General features: G+C 40.7%; 1 protein-coding gene across 2 annotated transcripts; it reads left to right on the forward strand.

Moving 5' to 3' along the window:
- Positions 1-291: 291 nt before the first annotated feature.
- LOC141581651 (protein SGT1 homolog) lies at positions 292-10,029 on the forward strand. 2 transcript variants are annotated; one of them, XM_074387806.1, is made up of 4 exons: positions 292-752; positions 840-1,047; positions 1,808-1,926; positions 8,589-10,029. In XM_074387806.1, exons 1-3 carry the CDS (start codon positions 715-717, stop codon positions 1,829-1,831), a joined length of 270 nt encoding a protein of 89 aa, XP_074243907.1. In that variant the 5' UTR covers positions 292-714; the 3' UTR covers positions 1,832-1,926; positions 8,589-10,029. The 2 variants fall into 2 exon arrangements, 1 of the variants encoding a protein (XP_074243907.1); XR_012514419.1 differs by having other exon boundaries at positions 501-752; positions 836-1,047.
- Positions 10,030-18,860: the final 8,831 nt, after the last annotated feature.

The following is an 18,860-nucleotide window of genomic DNA, read 5'->3' on the forward strand; positions in this document are numbered from 1 at the left end:
GTGTTATCTCTCCAACTCTGTTATTTTCCAAAGCTGATTTGGCTATTCTAAGTCCTTTGCATTTCCCCAGGAACCAGAAGGCTTTTAGCGGCTGTTAGCTCAGAACCACTTCCAGCGAGCCAGCCCTTTTTGAGTCCCAGCGCAACGATCACGGGAATCCAGGCGCCACCCAGGCCTCCGTTCCCTGAAACGACCACGCAGCCGCCAGTGACATCACGGAGGCGAAAGGGCTCGGCTACCTGTGGCAGCCATGATAAAACCTAGGGAAAACGGAGCTCGAAGTAGCTTGGGTTACTAACGGACAGGCGAACGCCCCTAACCGCTGCTCGTTCCTGAGGGATAACAGTGTGTTATCAAAGTGCTTCTGAGCTACCGCTCCTGGAGACTGTGGGAGCCCCCGCGGGCCTGGGCGCGGTGGAAGAGGGGTAGAAAGCGTGGGCCAAGGCTTCCGTAACCATGGCTGCGAGGGGCGGGGCTGGGAGCGCAGGTCCCGGGCCGAGGTGCAGGCTGGGAGAACTCAGTCCTCCACCGTCCCAGCCGGCCCCGCGCCCGCGTGTCCCTCCCGTCGCGCTAGCGGCACGCGGCGTGGCTGCTCGTTGGTTACTTAGGAGGGAAAGTCGGTTGGTGTTTCTGCCGGATTTTCCCCCTTGGGCGGTAGCGGAGCTGATCAGCGTGATAGTAGAAGCTCTGGCGGCAGCAAAATGACTGCGAGGGATGGCGACGGCTGCAGCAGGACCCGCAACGTCCCAGAGGTGCGTGTTTTTCTTTCCTTTTGCTATTTATTTTATCTCCCTTTCCTTGGCTAGTGGAGTCTGCTGAAGTTGTTGTTTTCCAGACAGGTTTTTCCAGAACTTCTCGGATGCGCTCATCGACGAGGACCCCCCTCCCCCGCCAGGTGACGTTAGAGATGAGAGAGCCTATTTCTGCTTCCTCCACTCCCGGCTGAGCCGCCTCCTTCCCGCACCGCCTGATTGGGACCCAGGCTCCTGTCGATGCTGCGTCTCAGCCCCAGTACTGAGATTCTCGGTCTCCGTTCTCTGTCCCACGGTAGCCGCGTTACTCTTTCCTATCTTGCCCTTTCCATTTCCAGACTCTTGCATTCCTACAGCTCCTGAGAAAAACCTTCTCTATTTCTTGGGAGCATGGTTGGCATCTGTAGTTGGGCTGAAAGGATTTTTTTTTTTTTTTAAATGGCATTTATGACTAGCAGAGAAAAGGGGACTCTGGGCTCTATGAAATTAACTTTTTCGTTTGACAATCATTCTTGCCATTCTTTTTTTTTTTTTTTTTTTTTTTGGAGACGGAGTTTCGCTCTTGTTACCCAGGCTGGAGTGCAATGGCGCGATCTCGGCTCACCGCAACCTCCGCCTCCTGGGTTCAGGCAATTCTCCTGCCTCAGCCTCCTGAGTAGCTGGGATTACAGGCACGTGCCACCATGCCCAGCTAATTTTTTGTATTTTTAGTAGAGACGGGGTTTCACCATGTTGACCAGGATGGTCTCAATCTCTTGACCTCGTGATCCACCCGCCTCGGCCTCCCAAAGTGCTGGGATTACAGGCTTGAGCCACCGCGCCCGGCCCATTCTTGCCATTCTTATGTAAAAGTGTCGGCCTGAAGTCAGTCTACTGGAACAAAAACCTTTTCCCTCACGTCCCCGAAACTTTCCAGATGTCTTGTCACAGTTCATGATTCACTCATTTGTTAATTAATCAAAAAATGTTTTAGGAGTTGCTGTGTGCAAAGGCGCTGATTGCTATGTGTTAGTCTTAGTTACATACTTAGCCAACTCAGAAATCATTTCTTGTAGGTGTGCAGTGAAGACGAACTGTGAAGCTGTAAAGGAATGTAAAAGAGCAAGAGTTAAGTAATAAGAGTTAAAGAAGAGCCTAAAGATAAATGATGCTGTGGGTCACAGAATTTAACCAGGTTTGTTGTTGTTGTTGTTTGCTTTATTTAAAGCACAGAAACAAGGAAACCCTGTTTTGTTATTATAATCTAACGTAAGTAAGGTTAACAATTTGAGGCAAGACAGCATCTTTTCTAGCTATGACTTTTATAAGGAATGTACCACTAGAGCCCCCGTTGAGGTGGTCTTTGAACGGAGACCTGAAGAAACAAGAGAATTAGCCTGGAAGCTCTGGGGAAAGACCATTCCCGGCAGGACCGAGAGCCAGTGCAGAGATGAAGTTAGCCTGTATATGGAGCAGCAAGGCTTTTTATTAGAGGGCTCGTTTGATTAAGAGATAAGCTTGCACAGGAGATGAGGAGGCAGGTCCTGTAAGGTCTTTTAGGGTCCAGGTATGCTTTTTGAATCTAAATATATAGACCTTTAGATACCAGCAATAAGATTTCCTGGGATCCGTTTTGGGATAATGTTACAAGAAGCAGTGAGAATTTTTCCTTTATAATTCCTTATATTAGATACTGATTACTTTGAATTTACTTTCTTAAGTGCCATGTTAGGCCTAGTGCTTCCTTTGGAAATCCAGTTTATATAAAAGTTGCTTTTAGGCTGGGCATGGTGGCTCATGTTTGTAATCCCAGCACTTTGGGAGGCCGAGGAGGGTGGATCCCTTGAGATAAGGAGTTTGAGAGCAGCCTGGCCAACATGGTGAAACCCTGCCTCTACCAAAAATACAAAAAAAGAAAGCCAGGCAACTTAAAAAAGTTGCTTTTAAAGAATATCAATAAAATGAACTTCATTGTCGCTTTCCATCTTATTTTACATCTTAATTTTTTTTTTTTTTTTTTTGAGACGGAGTCTTACTGTGTTGCCCAGGCTGGAGTGCAATAGCACGATCTTGGCTCACAGCAACCTCCGCCTCCCAGGTTCAAGCGATTTCTCCTGTCTCAACCTCCCAAGTAGCTGGGATTACAGGCACACACCACCACGCCCAGCTAGTTTTTGTACTTTTTAGTAGAGACAGGGTTTTGCCATGTTGGCCAGGCTAGTCTCAAACTCCTGATCTCAGGTGATCTGCTGCCTCAGCCTCCCAAAGTGCTCGGATTACAGGCATGACCATGCCCAGCCTTAAATTTTTTATTGAGACATATATGAGATATGTAAATAACACAGATTTTAGGTCTACACTTTGATAAGTTTTAGGTATGTGTACACCATCCAGATCAAGATATAGAGCATCTCCATTCATAAGGCTCCTTCATGCTCCTTTCCAGCTAACAATTCTTTGGACTGTTCCGCTGACTCCTGTTTTGATTTCCATCACCATCAGTTCGTTTTGCTTGTTCTTTACTCATAAACAGAATCATGTAGTAGGTGGTTTGTTCAGTGTAGGCAGTCTAGTTTTGCTTTAGTCATTACATGAGTATGCATCCATATTGTGTGAGGGAGTAGTTCTTTTGCATTGCTGTGTAGTATTCCATTGTATAATTGTATGAACATATGTTGTATAAATGTAAATATAGTGCAATTTATTCTAACTGGACATCTGGCTTATTTCTAGTTATTAGCTAGCATAAATAAAGCTTCTGTATTTTGGTGAACACATGCATTTCTTTCTTTGATTGTATATACCTAGGAGTAGAATTGCATAGAATAGATATGTGGTTACCTCTAGTACCTTGGTTTTTAATGTATGGCTCTTGGACCAGCAGTATCAGCATCACCTGGCAATTCATTAGAAGTGCACATTCTTATTAAAAGTCCTTATGGACCAGGCATGGTGGCTCACGTCTGTAATCCCAGCACTTTGGGAAGCCAAGGTGGGTGGATCATCTGAGGTCAGGAGTTTGAAACCAGCTTGGCCAACATAGTAAAACCCCGTCTCTATTAAAAATACACAAAATTAGCTGGGTGTGTAGGCAGGTGCCTGTAATCCCAGCTACTTGGGAGGCTGAGGCAGGAGAATCACTTGAACCCAGGAGTCGGAGGTTGCAGTGAGCCGAGATCACACCATTGCACTACCACCTTGGTAAGAGAGCAAGACTCCATCTCAAAAAAAAAAAAGTCTTTATGACTCATGTAGTCCAGGACTTCTTACCCTTCCTTTTCACAGTGTACATAAGAAAGCAGACCTGGTGGAGTATGGTGGCTCACGCCTGTAATCCTACCACTTTGGGAGGCTGACATGCGAGGATCACTTGAGACCAAGAGTTAGAGGACCAGCAGTTCAAGACCAGCATAGGCAACAAAAAGAGACCCTGTTTCTTAAAAAGAAAACTGAGACCCAAGTAAATCCAAATGATTGGTCATAGAGACACACCAGTTACAGGCAGAAGGGGGGCCTCAGGGCACAGGTTTTCCAAATGTTAGTCTAGTGCTGTAGAACAGTGGTCTTCCACGGTGGTCTCCAGATGAGCTGCAGCATCAACTTGTTAGAAACGCAAATACTTATATATTTATTTCTTTATTTGAGACTGAGTCTCACTCTGTCACCCAGGCTGGAGTGCAGTGGCACAATCTTAGCTCACTCCAGTGTCTGCCTCCCAGGTTCAAGCGATTCTCCTGCCTCAGCCTCCCAAGTAGCTGGGATTACAGGCATGTGCCACCACACCCAGCTGATAATATTTTTAGTAGAGATAGGGTTTCACCATGTTGTACAGGCTGGTAACAAACTCCTGGCCTCAAATGATCCACTCACCTCAGCCTCACAAAGTGCTGTAATTACAAGCGCGAGCCACCATGCCTGCCCCTAGAAAATTCTCAGGACCCATCACAGACCCAGAATCAGAAACCTTGGTTGTGGGAAGGATGATCACGATAACAACCAGCTGTGTCAAGAAGAAATGGTCTTTGTAAACTGTGAGATGACCTCACAAAGATGAACAGGTCAATGTAAACTTTTAAATTGGTATTGATAAGTGAGGCTAAAACCTTCATGATGAATGTGAGTGTATTTCTCTTGGATTTTTCCCAAGGGTCACTTTAACAGCCATTTGGGATTTAGGTCACTTGGTATTGTGTGAGTTAAAATGTATACATTTTATATAAAGTCATCCACTTAGGAATAAAATATTCTTTTTTTTTTTTTTTTTTTTGAGACGGAGTTTCGCTCTTGTTACCCAGGCTGGAGTGCAATGGCGCGATCTCGGCTCACCGCAACCTCCGCCTCCTGGGCTCAGGCAATTCTCCTGCCTCAGCCTCCTAAGTAGCTGGGATTACAGGCACGCACCACCATGCCCAGCTAATTTTTTGTATTTTTAGTAGAGACGGGGTTTCACCTTGTTGACCAGGATGGTCTCGATCTCTCGACCTCGTGATCCACCCGCCTCGGCCTCCCAAAGTGCTGGGATTACAGGCTTGAGCCACCGCGCCCGGCCAGGAATAAAATATTCTTATCACATATGCTGTTTCACATTTTTTGTTCAACGACAAAGAATGGACATTAGTAGTGATTCTTGTACTGGAAATCAGGAATCTAAAGATGAGAAAACTGCAATGAGTGAGTTATCAGTCTACTGGAAAGACAAGTCAACAGATGGTTAAAATATAAGGTAATTACTGTAATGGAGTTGTATATAAAAGAGTGTGGCAGAATAGAATCTTACTGAGGGAGTTAAACACTTTACAGAGGAGGTCGCAGTTCAGTATAGAGAGAAAATGTGTGAATTCTGAGAATCGTTCAAGTCCCAGTATGCATGGTGGTTAAGAGCCCAGGCTCTGGAGTCAGAGACTCTTGGGTCAGAATTTTGGTTTCATGATAACTGTGTAGCTTCAGTAAGCTTCCTGTTATCACTCGAGAGCAGATTTCTCATCTGTCCAATGGGAACAAATAGGGCCTACTTGAAAGAGTTATTATGAAGATAAGTGAGGTACCGTGTATTATTTGCTTAGTACAGTGCCAGGCACATGGTAAAGACTACATAACTGTTCTGTTTGGGAATAATATAAGTTGTTCAGTAGTATTAGAACATAAAATGTGAGGAGGAAAGTGCTAGGAGACAAAGGCTAAACAAGTGGAGAGAGGCCAGGCCATCAAAGGCATTAAATCTCGCAGATTGTTTTTGGTATTATCATGTGATCATGGAGATCTGTAAAGAATTTGGAGGAAGGAAATGAAATTTTCTGAATTACAAAAGCTACTTTAAAAGCAGAGTAGATAATGAATTGGATGAGGCACAAGAGATAGTGGATAAAAGGAAGATTATGGTACAGAACAGGTCAAAGATGAGTATCTTCATGTAGGGCGGTGGTTGAGGGCATGGAGGGGAGTTGTTTCATGTAAAATGCACTGGTCTTGGTGATAATTGGAATATAAGGGATGACTCCCGAGTTTCTAGCTGGGGGAATGTAGTAGGAATTGGTGCCATTCACTTATATAGCACTTAGGGTGATAGCACTTTGCAGATTGTGTTCAGCATGGGGGAATAGATTTGAAGAGAAGAAGTAGTGTTAGATTTTGAATATTTGTACATAAATTGCCTCTGGGACATTTCGAGTGAAGTCTAGAGAAAACTATGCTGATGTTGCTCAGAAGCACTGTCTAGGCACCCAAGATAGACTTGAGTCATTAGCATGATTCAAGATGTGTGCGGGCCGGGTACAGTGGTGCACACCTGTAATCCCAGCACTTTGGGAGACTGAGGCTGGTGGATCATCTGAGGTCAGTTTGAGACCAGCCTGACCAACATAGTGAAATTCCATCTCTACTAAATACAAAAAATTAGCTGGATGTGGTGGTGCATGTCTGTAATCCCAGCTACTCAGGAGGCTGAGGCAGGAGAATCGCTTCAACCTGGGAGGTGGAGGTTGTGGTGAGCCAAGATGACGCCATTGCACTCCAGCCTGGGCAACAAGAGGGAAATTTTGTCTTAAAAAAAAAAAACAAAAAACAAGATGTATGTGAAGCCCCTGATACTACTTAGAGTCAAAGAATGTTTCTAAAAGGGGAGGAAGTCTAAGTACTGAGCCCGTGGAAAACATTATTATTATTTTTTGAGACGGAGTTTCGCTCTTGTTACCCAGGCTGGAGTGCAATGGTGCGATCTCAGCTCACTGCAGCCTCCGCCTCCTGGGTTCAGGCAATTCTCCTGCCTCAGCCTCCTGAGTAGCTGGGATTACCGGCACGTGCCACCATGCCCAGCGAATTTTTTGTATTTTTAGTAGAGATGGGGTTTCACTATGTTGACAAGGATGGTCTCGATCTCTTGACCTTGTGATCCACCCACCTCAGCCTCCCAAAGTGCTGGGATTACAGGCTTGAGCCACTGTGCCCGGCCAAGAGGCATATATTTTTATATTTTGTGGCAAAGGTGATGCAGTCGAAGTAGAGATATGGAAAAGGCTGAAAAAAGTCTGCAAGGAGAGAAATCAATACTTTCGATTGAGTGCTTACTAGATGCCAGATATATATCTAAGTAAGCCCAAAACCCTGGGGTGATCTTCAGTTTCTCTTATCTCACTTGTTCAACCCATTAGTAAGTCTTGCTGGTTCTAATATATTCCAGCTCATTGTATTTCTCTTCATCACCTCTGTGGCTAACATCCTTTTCTAGCCTAGACTTAATGTAGTAGTTTCCTAAGAAGTCTCCGTTTCCAGTCCTGATTTGTTGTATTGTATTCACCATGCAGCAACCAGAATGACATTTTAAAAAAATAAATTGGACCATATCTCTCTCCTACTAACAATGAACTTTCCATTACACCTTAGGTCCAAATTCCTTATAACAGCCTGCAAGGCACACAGTGAGGCCCTTGAAGTCGCATCTTACAGCTTCTTTGCTCCCTTAGTTTGAGCCACACTTTGTGTTGATTGAAGTAACCCCATGTGCGTTGAGGGGGCATCTGTATTCATTGCTTTGTCAGAATTATGCTGCTAGGTTAAAGCCAAGTCAGTGACACATGTGGCTATTGAAATAATTGTCCCATTTAAGAAAACTACCAAATCCCTAGAGTTTGTAGATAGTTGGCAGAAAATAAAAGTGTTCTTGGACTTAGCCTTGATTTCCCTAATTGTGTAATCTCTTACATCATTATTTTTCCAGCTTCCACACCTATAGGTTATGACTGTACCGCGTGAAAAAGTTTTAATCTCTCTAATGTTAACTCTTGATCAGTTGATATAGCTATCTATTAGATTGTATTTGGGCTAAACATTCTGTATTGGAACAGAATGTTTAATTGCATTTTATTAGCGTTGTGTGCTATTGATAGAGGGTAAAAGGGCCCGGTTAGCTTGAACGTTTATGTATTGATTGTCTTAACCTCCCTGAGCTCTAGATTTAACTTTTAGTCTTTTTTTATTGGACAGCTTCACATTTTCTGGAATCTCAAATCTATATGGTATTTGAATCTTCTCCAAATTGAAGGAAAAAATCTGTAATGGTTAATGTATATCAGTTAAACTCTTCAGAATATGTGAGGTGATAATAATTGCCATTTATTGAGTTCTATAGTCCAGGAGCTAAATGCTTTACAGTACAGAGATACTACATTAGATTTTCTACTTTTGGGAGGTGGGGCAGGAGAAGGGAAGATCCTCTTAGGAAAAACTCCAAGATTACATCCCTGTTATCTTTCTTCCAAATAGTTTCTGATAATAAGTTATTTGTTTAAAAATTATGTTTTAATTAGAATTTGATGGCTTTTTAAAAACTTTTACTGACACTCAACATGTTTGTTTTTATAGGAGCTGACTAAGACGTTGGAACAGAAACCAGATGATGCACAATGTTATTGTCAAAGAGCTTATTGCTTGCCACATTCTTGGAAATTACTATGCTAATTTTTCTTACAAAGTATATTGCCCCTTTTTAATAAGTTACTTATACATTTTACTCATGATAAATTAATCAAATAAAGGTTGTCTTTGAGGATTTTTAAATTGGCCTTTCATGTAAGGTAAAGTAGCTCAAAGTGTGACATGCATGTTGAGCAACACCTATTTAAATTTTATGGATGTCTCTTTTTCCTTCAGTATATAGATTTCATTCATACTTATTGGGTAGGATGATAAAGAATAGTATCATATTTACTATTTGACAGAGTATTAAAATGAAATGCTCTTGTTTGTATTTTTTTATTAAAAAGAATGTGGCCAGGCATGGTGGCTCACATCTGTAATCCCAGCACTTTGTGAGGCCAGAGCAGGAGGATCACATGAGCTCAGGAGTTTGAGTCCAGCCTAGACAACATAGCAAGACCCTATTAATCTATATTAAGAAATACTGTATTTTTGTATTGTGTTACTTTAAAAAATTATTCAGGTAAAGAATCTGGAGAGGGAAAAACTGAATGTCTTTTTTTTTTTTTAAGACAGAATTTTGCTTTTGTTGCCTAGGCTGGAGTGCAGTGGCACAATCTCAGCTCACTGCAGCCTCTGCCTCCCAGGTTCAAGCAATTCTCCTGCCTCAGCCTCCTGGTAGCTGGGACTATAGGCATATGCCACCATGCCTGGCTAAATTTGTATTTTTAGCAGAGATGGGGATTCACCATATTGGCCAGGCTGGTCTCAAACTCCTGACCTCTCACTTCAGCCTCCCAAAGTACTAGGATTATAGGCATGAGCCACTGCACCCAATCAAATTATATAGATGATGCTAATGAGAAAAAGAGATGAATTTTGTGACACAGCTTTATTCACTTCCTGAAGAGCTTTAAGAAGGAAGCTAAATGTTAAGCCGAAAGGAAGGTACAAGAGTAATATTTATTTGAATTCTGTCTTGGATTAGCTTTTCCTAATTTAAAACCATTTGGTGTTTCTACCAACTCAAAAACTTAGAAATCTAAAACTGATTCGTATTCTGTGTGTATTTATTAGGATCTGTAAATAACTGATGAAAACCCATCTTTAATCCCAGCACTTTGAGAGGTCAAGTCGGGCAGATCACAAGGTCAGGAGATCAAGAACATCCTGGATAATATGGTGAAACCCTGTACCTACTAAAAAAATACAAAAATTAGCTGGGTGTGGTGGCACACACCTGTAGTCCCACTTACTCAGGAGGCTGAGGCAGGAGAATCACTTGAACCTGGGAGGTAGAGGTTGTAGTGAGCTGAGATTATGCCACTGCACTACAGCCTGGCCACAGAACAGAACTCTGTCTCAAAAAAAAAAAAAAAAAAAGAAATTACAAAGGAATCTAAAATGAATTCAATTCAGGAGGCAAAATGTAGCCACTTTTCTTTGGTTGAAAGGTATGGAGAATTGGCTTGCTTAATCAGTATGTTTGTGCAATAGAAATCATATAAATAAGGCCGGGCTCAGTGGCTTATGCCTGTAATCCCAGCACTTTGGGAGGCCGAGGCAGGAGGATCACCTGAAGTGAGGAGTTTGAGACCAGCCTGGCCAACTTGGTGAAACCCTGTCACTACTAAAAATACAAAATTAGCTGGGCTTTGTGATGCATGCTGGTAATCCCAGCTACTCAGGAGGCTGAGGCAAGAGAATCACTTGAACTGAGGAGGTAGAGGTTGCAGTGAGCTGAGATCATGCCACTGCACTCCAGCCTGGGCAAGAGAGGGAAACTCTGTCTCAAAAAAAAAAAGAAATCATATAAATAACTTTGCCTATAAATATACTGTTACCTGAAAACACTTTCTTTTTATGTTTTAATAGGCTCAGAATCTGAGGTGGTAAGTCCAGAGTTTTCATTTTTCATGTTTTTATTTACTTATATTAAATTTCAAGTACCAAAAATATTTGAGACAGGACTCAGATTGAGCTGTCAGTTAAATATTAAGCAATTCCATTTAAGTACTGGTTCCTCTAGGAACTGAAATAAAATCATTTTTTGATACATATAGAAGTTTCTAGTCATGAAAATTATTAGGCTATTTCAATGAATTTAGTGTGTGGTTAAAATTGATTTGGTGGTCAAGATGATTATTTATCTGTTCCTTACTAAAACCTTACCACATTTATTTAGGTCCAACAGTTTGAATCACTTGCAGGGCTTTTTATGATAAGCTAAGACAAAAGTTAAGGAAAATTGGAAATGTTTATCCCTAATTCAGTGTAATGTTTATTGTTTTGGACATGAAGACCTTCAAGTCGTTTCAGTATTAAAAATTATGATGGAGTTGAATAGAAGTAACTTTTTTTTTTTTTTTTTTTTGAAACAGAGTCTCGCTCTGTCACCAGGTGCCAGGCTGGAGTACAGTGGCGCAATCTCAGCTCACTGCAACCTCTGCCTCCTGGGTTCAAGCAATTCTCCTGCCTCAGCCTCCCACTGCAAGCTCCACCTCCCAGGTTCAAGTAATTCTCCTGCCTCAGCCTCCCAGAATAGAAGTAACTTCTAATTTTTTAAATTTTTTAAGACAGGCCTTGTTCTGTTATATAGGCTGGAGTGGAGTAGTCCCATCGTAGCTTACTGCAGCCTCAAATTTCTGGGCTCAAGCAGTCTTCCTACCTCAGGTTCCCAAGTAGTTGGGACTATAGGCGCATACCACCCCACCAAGCCTGCTAATATATTCTATTTCTTTAAAACGCTTTTTAGGCTGGGTCCGGTGGCTCACACCTGTAATCTCAGCACTTTGGGAGGCTGAGGCTGGGCAGATCAGTTGGGGTCAGGAGTTCGAGACCAGTCTGGCCAACATAATGAAATCCTGCCTCTCTAAAATATACAAAAATTCACCAGGCGCCTGTAATCCCAGCTACTCAGGAGGCTGAGGCAGGAGAATCCCTGGAGCCTGGGAGGCAGAGGTTGCAGTGAGCCAAGATCATGCGACTGCACTCCAGTCTGGGCAACAAAGCGATACTCTGTCTGAAAAACAAAAACAATAACACAATTTTTACTTTTTTTTTTTTTTTTTTTTTTTGAGACAGAGTTTCGCTCTTGTTACCCAGGCTGGAGTGTGCAATGGCGCGATCTCCGCTCACCGCAACCTCCGCCTCCTAGGTTCAGGCAATTCTCCTGCCTCAGCCTCCTGAGTAGCTGGGATTACAGGCACGCGCCACCATGCCCAGCTAATTTTTTGTATTTTTAGTAGAGACAGGGTTTCACCATGTTGACCAGGATGGTCTCGATCTCTTGAACTCGTGATCCACCCACCTCGGCCTCCCAAAGTGCTGGGATTACAGGCTTGAGCCACCGCGCCCAGCCCAATTTTTACTTATTTATTTTAATTTAATTTTATTTTTGAGTTGCTGAATCTTAGAACTGGCCATTTTATATAAGTAACATTTTGTAATCACACTTTTAGAAGTTTTCTGTTATTTAAAGTTCTGTTATTTTAGAGGGAAAAAATCTCTTTTTTAATTGAAACTAATAAAATTTTTTAAATGCTGAACATTCTAATTGTTTTGCAAAGACTAGTATTATTTAACAATTATACTTACCATGCTTTGAAGAGTTTTCATGTAGTTATTTCATATCAAAATCACGCAGTGTTGGGTAAATTAATAACATGCATTTTGTAATCACACTTTTAGAAGTTTTCTGTTATTTAAAGTTCTGTTATTTTAGAGGGAAAAAATCTCTTTTTTAATTGAAACTAATAAAATATTTTAAATGCTGAACATTCTAATTGTTTTGCAAAGACTAGTATTATTTAACAATTACAGTTACCATGCTTTGAAGAGTTTTCATGTAGTTATTTCATATCAAAATCACTGCAGTGTTGGGTAAATTAATAACATGCATTTTAATATATCAGTGCTAAACTGACTTGTAAGTATCTTTTTCTTTCAACTTGATAGAATCAATCTGCATCCCAATGGATTCATCAGTCAAAAATCAAGTATTTCTTTTTCATAAGACAATGAATGATAAATACGTCTAAAGGGGGAAAAGCCCTGTAGTTTAAACAAATCCTTACCATGTGATTTTAAGTGTTACTTTGTTTTTGAAAATTGTGTTGCAGCCTATGTAAAACTAATTTTAAAGCTGTTTAAGGATTAATATTTATACTTAAGTTAAATTCAAATCATTTCTAATCTTTAAAGTTGCCTTACTTGGTTTCGTATTATGTTAGCTTTCCATATGTTAAGGAGTCTCTTCCAGTTAAATTGATGTTACTACGTAGGTAAATAAATTAGTATTAGGCTTAACAGAATTGTAACTTTCCCTGCCTTTAATATTTGGAGTAAATTTTTCATAGGAACATTCTTCATGAGTTGGAAGTTAATATTGCTGAGTGCGGCAGTTATAATAATGAATAAGCAACTAGCAAGTCTTTGACTTTATTTTTACTTATTAATTAGCCTGTGTACAGCTTATATTCTCAGAACTATAACTATAACTATAATTAGCCTGTGTACAGCTTATATTCTCAGAAAGAAACACAAGCCATTGATTTGGAGCTTTGCATCCTTACTGAATTGCAAAGGGAAACTGAGACTCTTAAATTTCATTTCTTTAATCAAGGTGCTTTTTGATATAATTACGTAAAATGGCTGCGAAATGTTAAAAAATAATGTATTAGTGGTCATCATGGGGAGATACAGGATGAAACTCCAAGTACCCAATAGATAAGGAACTTTGATTTGCCCTGGTGGCAGCAGCAGAGCTAGGGCACATAACCATCAAATAATAATTAAGGTGTTTGGGACATAAAAAAATCTGGCCAGACACAGTGACTCACTCCTCTGTAATACTAGCATTTTGGGAGGCTGAGGTGGGTAGATCACCTGAGGTCAGAAGTTTGAGACCAGCTTGGTTAACATGGTGAAAGCCTGTCTCTATGAAAAATACAGAAATTAGCCAGGCATGGTGGTGCACACCTCCCAGCTCCTTGGGAGGCTGAGGCAGGAGAATGGCTTGAACCTGGGAAGTAGTGGTGGCATGAGTAGAGGCTGCATCACTGCATTCTAACCTGGGTAACAGTGAGATTCTGTCTGAAACAGAAAACAAAACAAAAATCCAACATCCAACTTAATATACGTGTGCCAAGCACTGTGCTTGGTCCTGGGAAAGTAATAGTGGTAGAATAGATAAAGAGCTCTGCTCTCGGGGCACTTTCAATCTAGTCTAATTTGAAAGTGAGAATTCTTACATTTCTAAAGCTTTCAGTGCAAAAGGTGCACATGGCTCACTCCTTTGTAATGCTAGCACTTTGGGAGGTTGAGGTGGATGGATCACCTGAGGTCATCTAGATTCATTAGTCTTCTCATGCATCTAAAGATTGAAGGAAGGTATTGTACATAATGTGCCTGACACAATTAGTTAAACTTTATATTATTTTAATTCTATCTGGCTTATTGCTTCACCTTTCTGTGCTTAAGTTTTCTCATCTGTAAAACAGGAATTTAAGTGTTTATTTTATCTTTAGTATTTGGATGAAAGGAGAGTGTGAAACTGTTGATGGCATACAAATGTTAGCTGTTTAAAGTAAATGACATCTTTAATATTTAATATTAGAGTAACCACAACAGTGCTACAGACACGAGTCAGAACCCAGAAAATCATGTAAGTATTTAAGTCCACTGGAAAGGTTTGAGCATCATCTGCCTTACTGTTTTTTTCCCCCCATTAATACAGATCATAAAAAACTGTACTATATAAAGTTGTTTCTGTGAAGCAATAGCTGTTTTATTGTTTTGTTTCTCAAGGTGGAGCTCTTGTTGTTTATCAGGCAAATTTTTGTTTTGACAACAGCTTTAAGAAAATCTGCCCAGCATGGTGACCCACGCCTGTAATCCCAGCTACTTGGGAGGCTGAGGCAGGAGAATTGCTTGAACCTGAGAGGCGGAGGTTGCAGTGAGCCAAGATCGCACAGCTGCACTCCAGCCTGGGCGATACGGCAAGACTCCCATCTCAAAAAAGAAAAAAGAAAAGAAAACTAAACAAAAGGAAAATTAGGAGTGGGCCGGGCGCGGTGGCTTATGCCTGTCATCCCAGCACTTTTGGAGGCTGAGGCGGGCGGATCACAAGGTCATAAGATTGAAATCTTCCTGGCTAACATGGTGAAATCCTGTCTCTACTAAAAATATGAAAAGAAAACAAAAGAAACTAGCCGGGCCTGGTGGCATGAGCCTGTAGCCCCAGCTACTTGGGAGGCTGAGGCAGGAGAATTGCTTGAACCTGGGAGACAGAGGTTGCAGCGGGGAAAAGGAAAGGAAAAGAAAGGGGAAAGATAAGGAGAGAGGAAAAGAAGGAAATGAGAAGTGTGAACTTTCCTTGAAAAAAAAAATAGATAGGACAGGAAGGAAGGAAGGAAAGAAAGAAATAAGAAACTTTTTTTTTTTTTTAACAGTTATGACCAGTATCAAACAGAATCTCAAGTAGTGATTACACTTATGATCAAGAATTTTCAGAATGATATAAATATGGAATTTTCAGAAAAAGAGGTCATTAGTCTTTGAATCATTTTTAATGTTGATTACTATTATTTGCGAATTAATCATATTACAGAATAATCTATAACAGTTTATCAGGTAAATGCCATTTCTTTCTGAGATGATGTAGAAAATGCTTAGTAAAATCTGAAGCCATTGCTTTGAGATAAGAAAATGTAGGCTGTAGGTTATAGCTGGATGTGCATTTTTTCTTTTGATTTGAAATACAAAGCAGAACTTGGTTATATTAGTAAGATAACGTGATTTGATTTTTCTTGTATGATATACTTCATGAAAACGGTCTGGTTACTTTTGTGATCACACATGTCTTAGAATTGAGTAACCATGTTAAATTTACATGACTTTTTTTTTTTCTTTTGAGACAGTCTTGCTCTGTTGCCCAGGCTGGAGTGTGGTGGTGCCTTCTCAGCTCACTGCAACCTCCACCTCCTGGGTTGATGCAGTGCTCCTGCCTCAGCCTCCCGAATAACTGGAACTAGAGGGACACACAACCGGGCTTAGCCAATTTTTGTATTTTCATAGAGATGGGCTTTTGCCATATTGGCCAGTGGGGTCTCAAACTCCTGAGCTCAAGTCATCCACCTGTCTTGGCCTCCAAAAGAGCTGGGATTACAGGTGTGAACCATGGCACCTAGCCCCATGAGTATGACTTTTTATTTTATTTTATTTTTTTGAGGCGGAGTTTCACTCTTGTTACCCAGGCTGGAGGGCAATGGCACAATCTCGGCTCACTGCAACCTCTGCCTCCTGGGTTCAGGCAATTCTCCTGCCTCAGCCTCCTGAGTAGCTGGGATTACAGGCACACGCCACCATGCCCAGCTAATTTTTTGTATTTTTAGTAGAGACGGGGTTTCACCATGTTGACCAGGATGGTCTCGATCTCTTGACCTGGTGATCCACCCGCCTCGGCCTCCCAAAGTGCTGGGATTACAGGCGTGAGCCACCGCGCCTGGCCGAGTATGACTTTTAATAACTTTCTTTCTTACCATTTAGTAGAGAAACTTGCGATAGATAATTTTTAAAAGAGGTAGTGATAGAACTGTATGTTTTGCACATGAATAGCTTTTTGTTATATATCATTTTTGCTTGTATATTTTGTTTTCTTGAGATATAAATGTTAAATAGATGTGGTTAAATGTAGGATAAATATTATGAAATGTATTCTTTTCTGCTATTTATTGATGTATATAAGAATTCATATGAAGGATACCAAATGAAAAAAAGGTTCTTAAATCTTTGAGAACCTTATGAGGATCTTAAATCTAATATTCCATAAATAGTGTTTAAAATAATTTGTAACATTATTGAAGTTCTGTAATTATTTTGTGTAACTTGTTTACCCTTAATTATTTAAATTTACAAAATGCGATGCTAATTTTGTGCTCATTATTTGTCTGCGTTACTTAAACTTCCTTTGGAGAGGATTACAATTTGAAACTGAAGCTCCTTCATTCTATGATACCAGAACAGAGCACACTGAAAGTACTTTCAACAAAGATAAGACAATTGAAAAGAGTTGTTACTAGTAATATTTTCAGAATTAGAGAAATACTCATGAACTAATCATCCATACATATATAAGATTGTAGATCCTTTGAGCCACATATATTATAAATTAAAAGGGACAGAAATTAAGAATGATAATTTTTTGCTACCAGGGTTATTTTACCTCTCAAATTCTTGCACAGTAAAGTATAAAAATCCACTTAGCTTATGTGGTATTTGTGCACTTACTAATACAGATATAGTGCTTTTCATAAAGAGTTGTTTGTTTTTTTTTTTAAAAAGATAGATATAATAATCAGATTGTTTTTAAGATTTTTTTTTTTTTTTTTTTTTTTTTTTGAGACGGAGTTTCGCTCTTGTTGCCCAGGCTGGAGTGTAATGGCGCGATCTCGGCTCACCGCAACCTCCGCCTCCTGGGTTCAGGCAATTCTCCTGCCTCAGCCTCCTGAGTAGCTGGGATTACAGGCACACGCCACCATGCCCAGCTAATTTTTTGTATTTTTAGTAGAGACGGGGATTCACCATGTTGACCAGGATGGTCTCGATCTCTTGACCTCGTGATCCACCCGCCTCGGCCTCCCAAAGTGCTGGGATTACAGGCTTGAGCCACCGCGCCCGGCCTGTTTTTAAGATTTGATACTGACAATGTCTCTTCTCTTGAACTTGTCAGTTTGGTCTGTTTTGACGTACAAATACTTTTCTCATCTTACCTCATACAGTTGAAAATACAAACTACTATAAAGATGAATCTGCTTTTTTGTTGTGTTTTTTAATTAAGCTGAATTTTAGGTTACTTTATAATGAGAGAACAATGGATAATTTAAATTATAGTTTAAGTAACTAAGTTTAGATTTCTTTATATTTTCAAAAAGAAAGATATACAATAGAATTAATATTCAGAGAATATTTAACTATATCATTCAAAATTTGTAGATAGAATTACAGGTGGCTCATGCCTGTAATTCCAGCACTTTGGGAGGCCAAGGCGGGCAGATCACCTGAGGTCAGGAGTTCAAGACCAACCTGGCCAACATGGTGAAACCCTGTCTCTACTAAAAATACAGTAATTAGCCAGGTGTGGTGATATGTGCCTGTAATCCCAGCTACTTGGGAGGCTGAGGCAGGAGAATCACTTGAGCCCAAGAGGTAGAAGTTGCTGTGAGCTAGATCACACCACTGCACTCCAGTCTGGGTGACAGAGAGAGACTCTGCCTCAATTAAAAAAAAAAAAAGTAGACAATAGTGTAATTTAGTAAGCAGAGTACTGAACTGATAATCAAGAAATCTGACTCTGGATCTTTGCTTGCCCTGTGAATTTAGTCTAGGCACAAAATGACTATGACAATTTTCAGTACCTTTGAAAGGAGGGCTGTGAACCAAATGAGCTCTGGAGTCCTAGCTGTAAAATTATATGAGGTATAATGATAAATTAGCTAAGGGGAATAAATGATATAGGTAGACTTTTTCCGTTACTACTGCTTTATTTATTTACTTACTTTTGAGACAGAGTCTTGCTCTGTTGCCCAGGCTAGAATGCAGTGTTGCAATCCCAGCTCACTGCAACCTCCACCTCCTGGGTTCAAGTGATTCTCCTGCCTCAGTTTCTCAAGTAGCTGGGACTACAGGTACGCACCACCATGCCTGGTTGATTTTTTATATTTTTAGCAGAGATGGGATTTTGCCATTTTTGGCCAGTCTGGTCTTGAATTCCTGACCTTAAGTGATCTGCCCACCTCGGCCTCCCAAAGTACTGGGAATACAGGTGTGGGCCACAGCGCCCGGCCACTACTCCATTTTTATATAAGTCTTGCAGCATACTGTGTTACTATTTATTAAGTTGAAGTTCTAAGGACATGTGAGGTTTCCTATTGTGGAATAGGATCAGGGTTGACCTGTGTCATGAAGAATGGTAACTGGGCCTGCAGAAAGGAGACAACTTTAGAGGATTGGAGCAGGAAGTGCAAAGTGAAGTCGTTTTTTGAATCTAGTTAAAAAGATCTGCAGATTTATTTATTTAAAGATTGTCAAGAACAGAGCTGGTTAATTATAAGGCAGATTTATGAAAGAGCTGCTTGGGACAATAGAAAGTGAGAAAATGGATGAAATCTTATCTGGATTTTTTTTTTTTTTTTTTTTTTTTTTTTGAGACAGAGTATT

Source organism: Saimiri boliviensis, chromosome 16 (genome assembly GCF_048565385.1).
Source record: "Saimiri boliviensis isolate mSaiBol1 chromosome 16, mSaiBol1.pri, whole genome shotgun sequence".
In the NCBI taxonomy this organism is placed as follows: domain Eukaryota; kingdom Metazoa; phylum Chordata; class Mammalia; order Primates; family Cebidae; genus Saimiri; species Saimiri boliviensis.

Excerpts from the sequence above, each read along its gene's own strand:
- LOC141581651 (XM_074387806.1), top strand. The coding sequence starts at position 715 with ATGGCGACGGCTGCAGCAGGACCCGCAACGTCCCAGAG. Across the intron at positions 753-839 it reads GGACCCGCAACGTCCCAGAG|GTTTTTCCAGAACTTCTCGG; the intron begins GTGCGTGTTTTT and ends TTTTCCAGACAG. Across the intron at positions 1,048-1,807 it reads TCTCCGTTCTCTGTCCCACG|GTGTGCAGTGAAGACGAACT; the intron begins GTAGCCGCGTTA and ends CATTTCTTGTAG.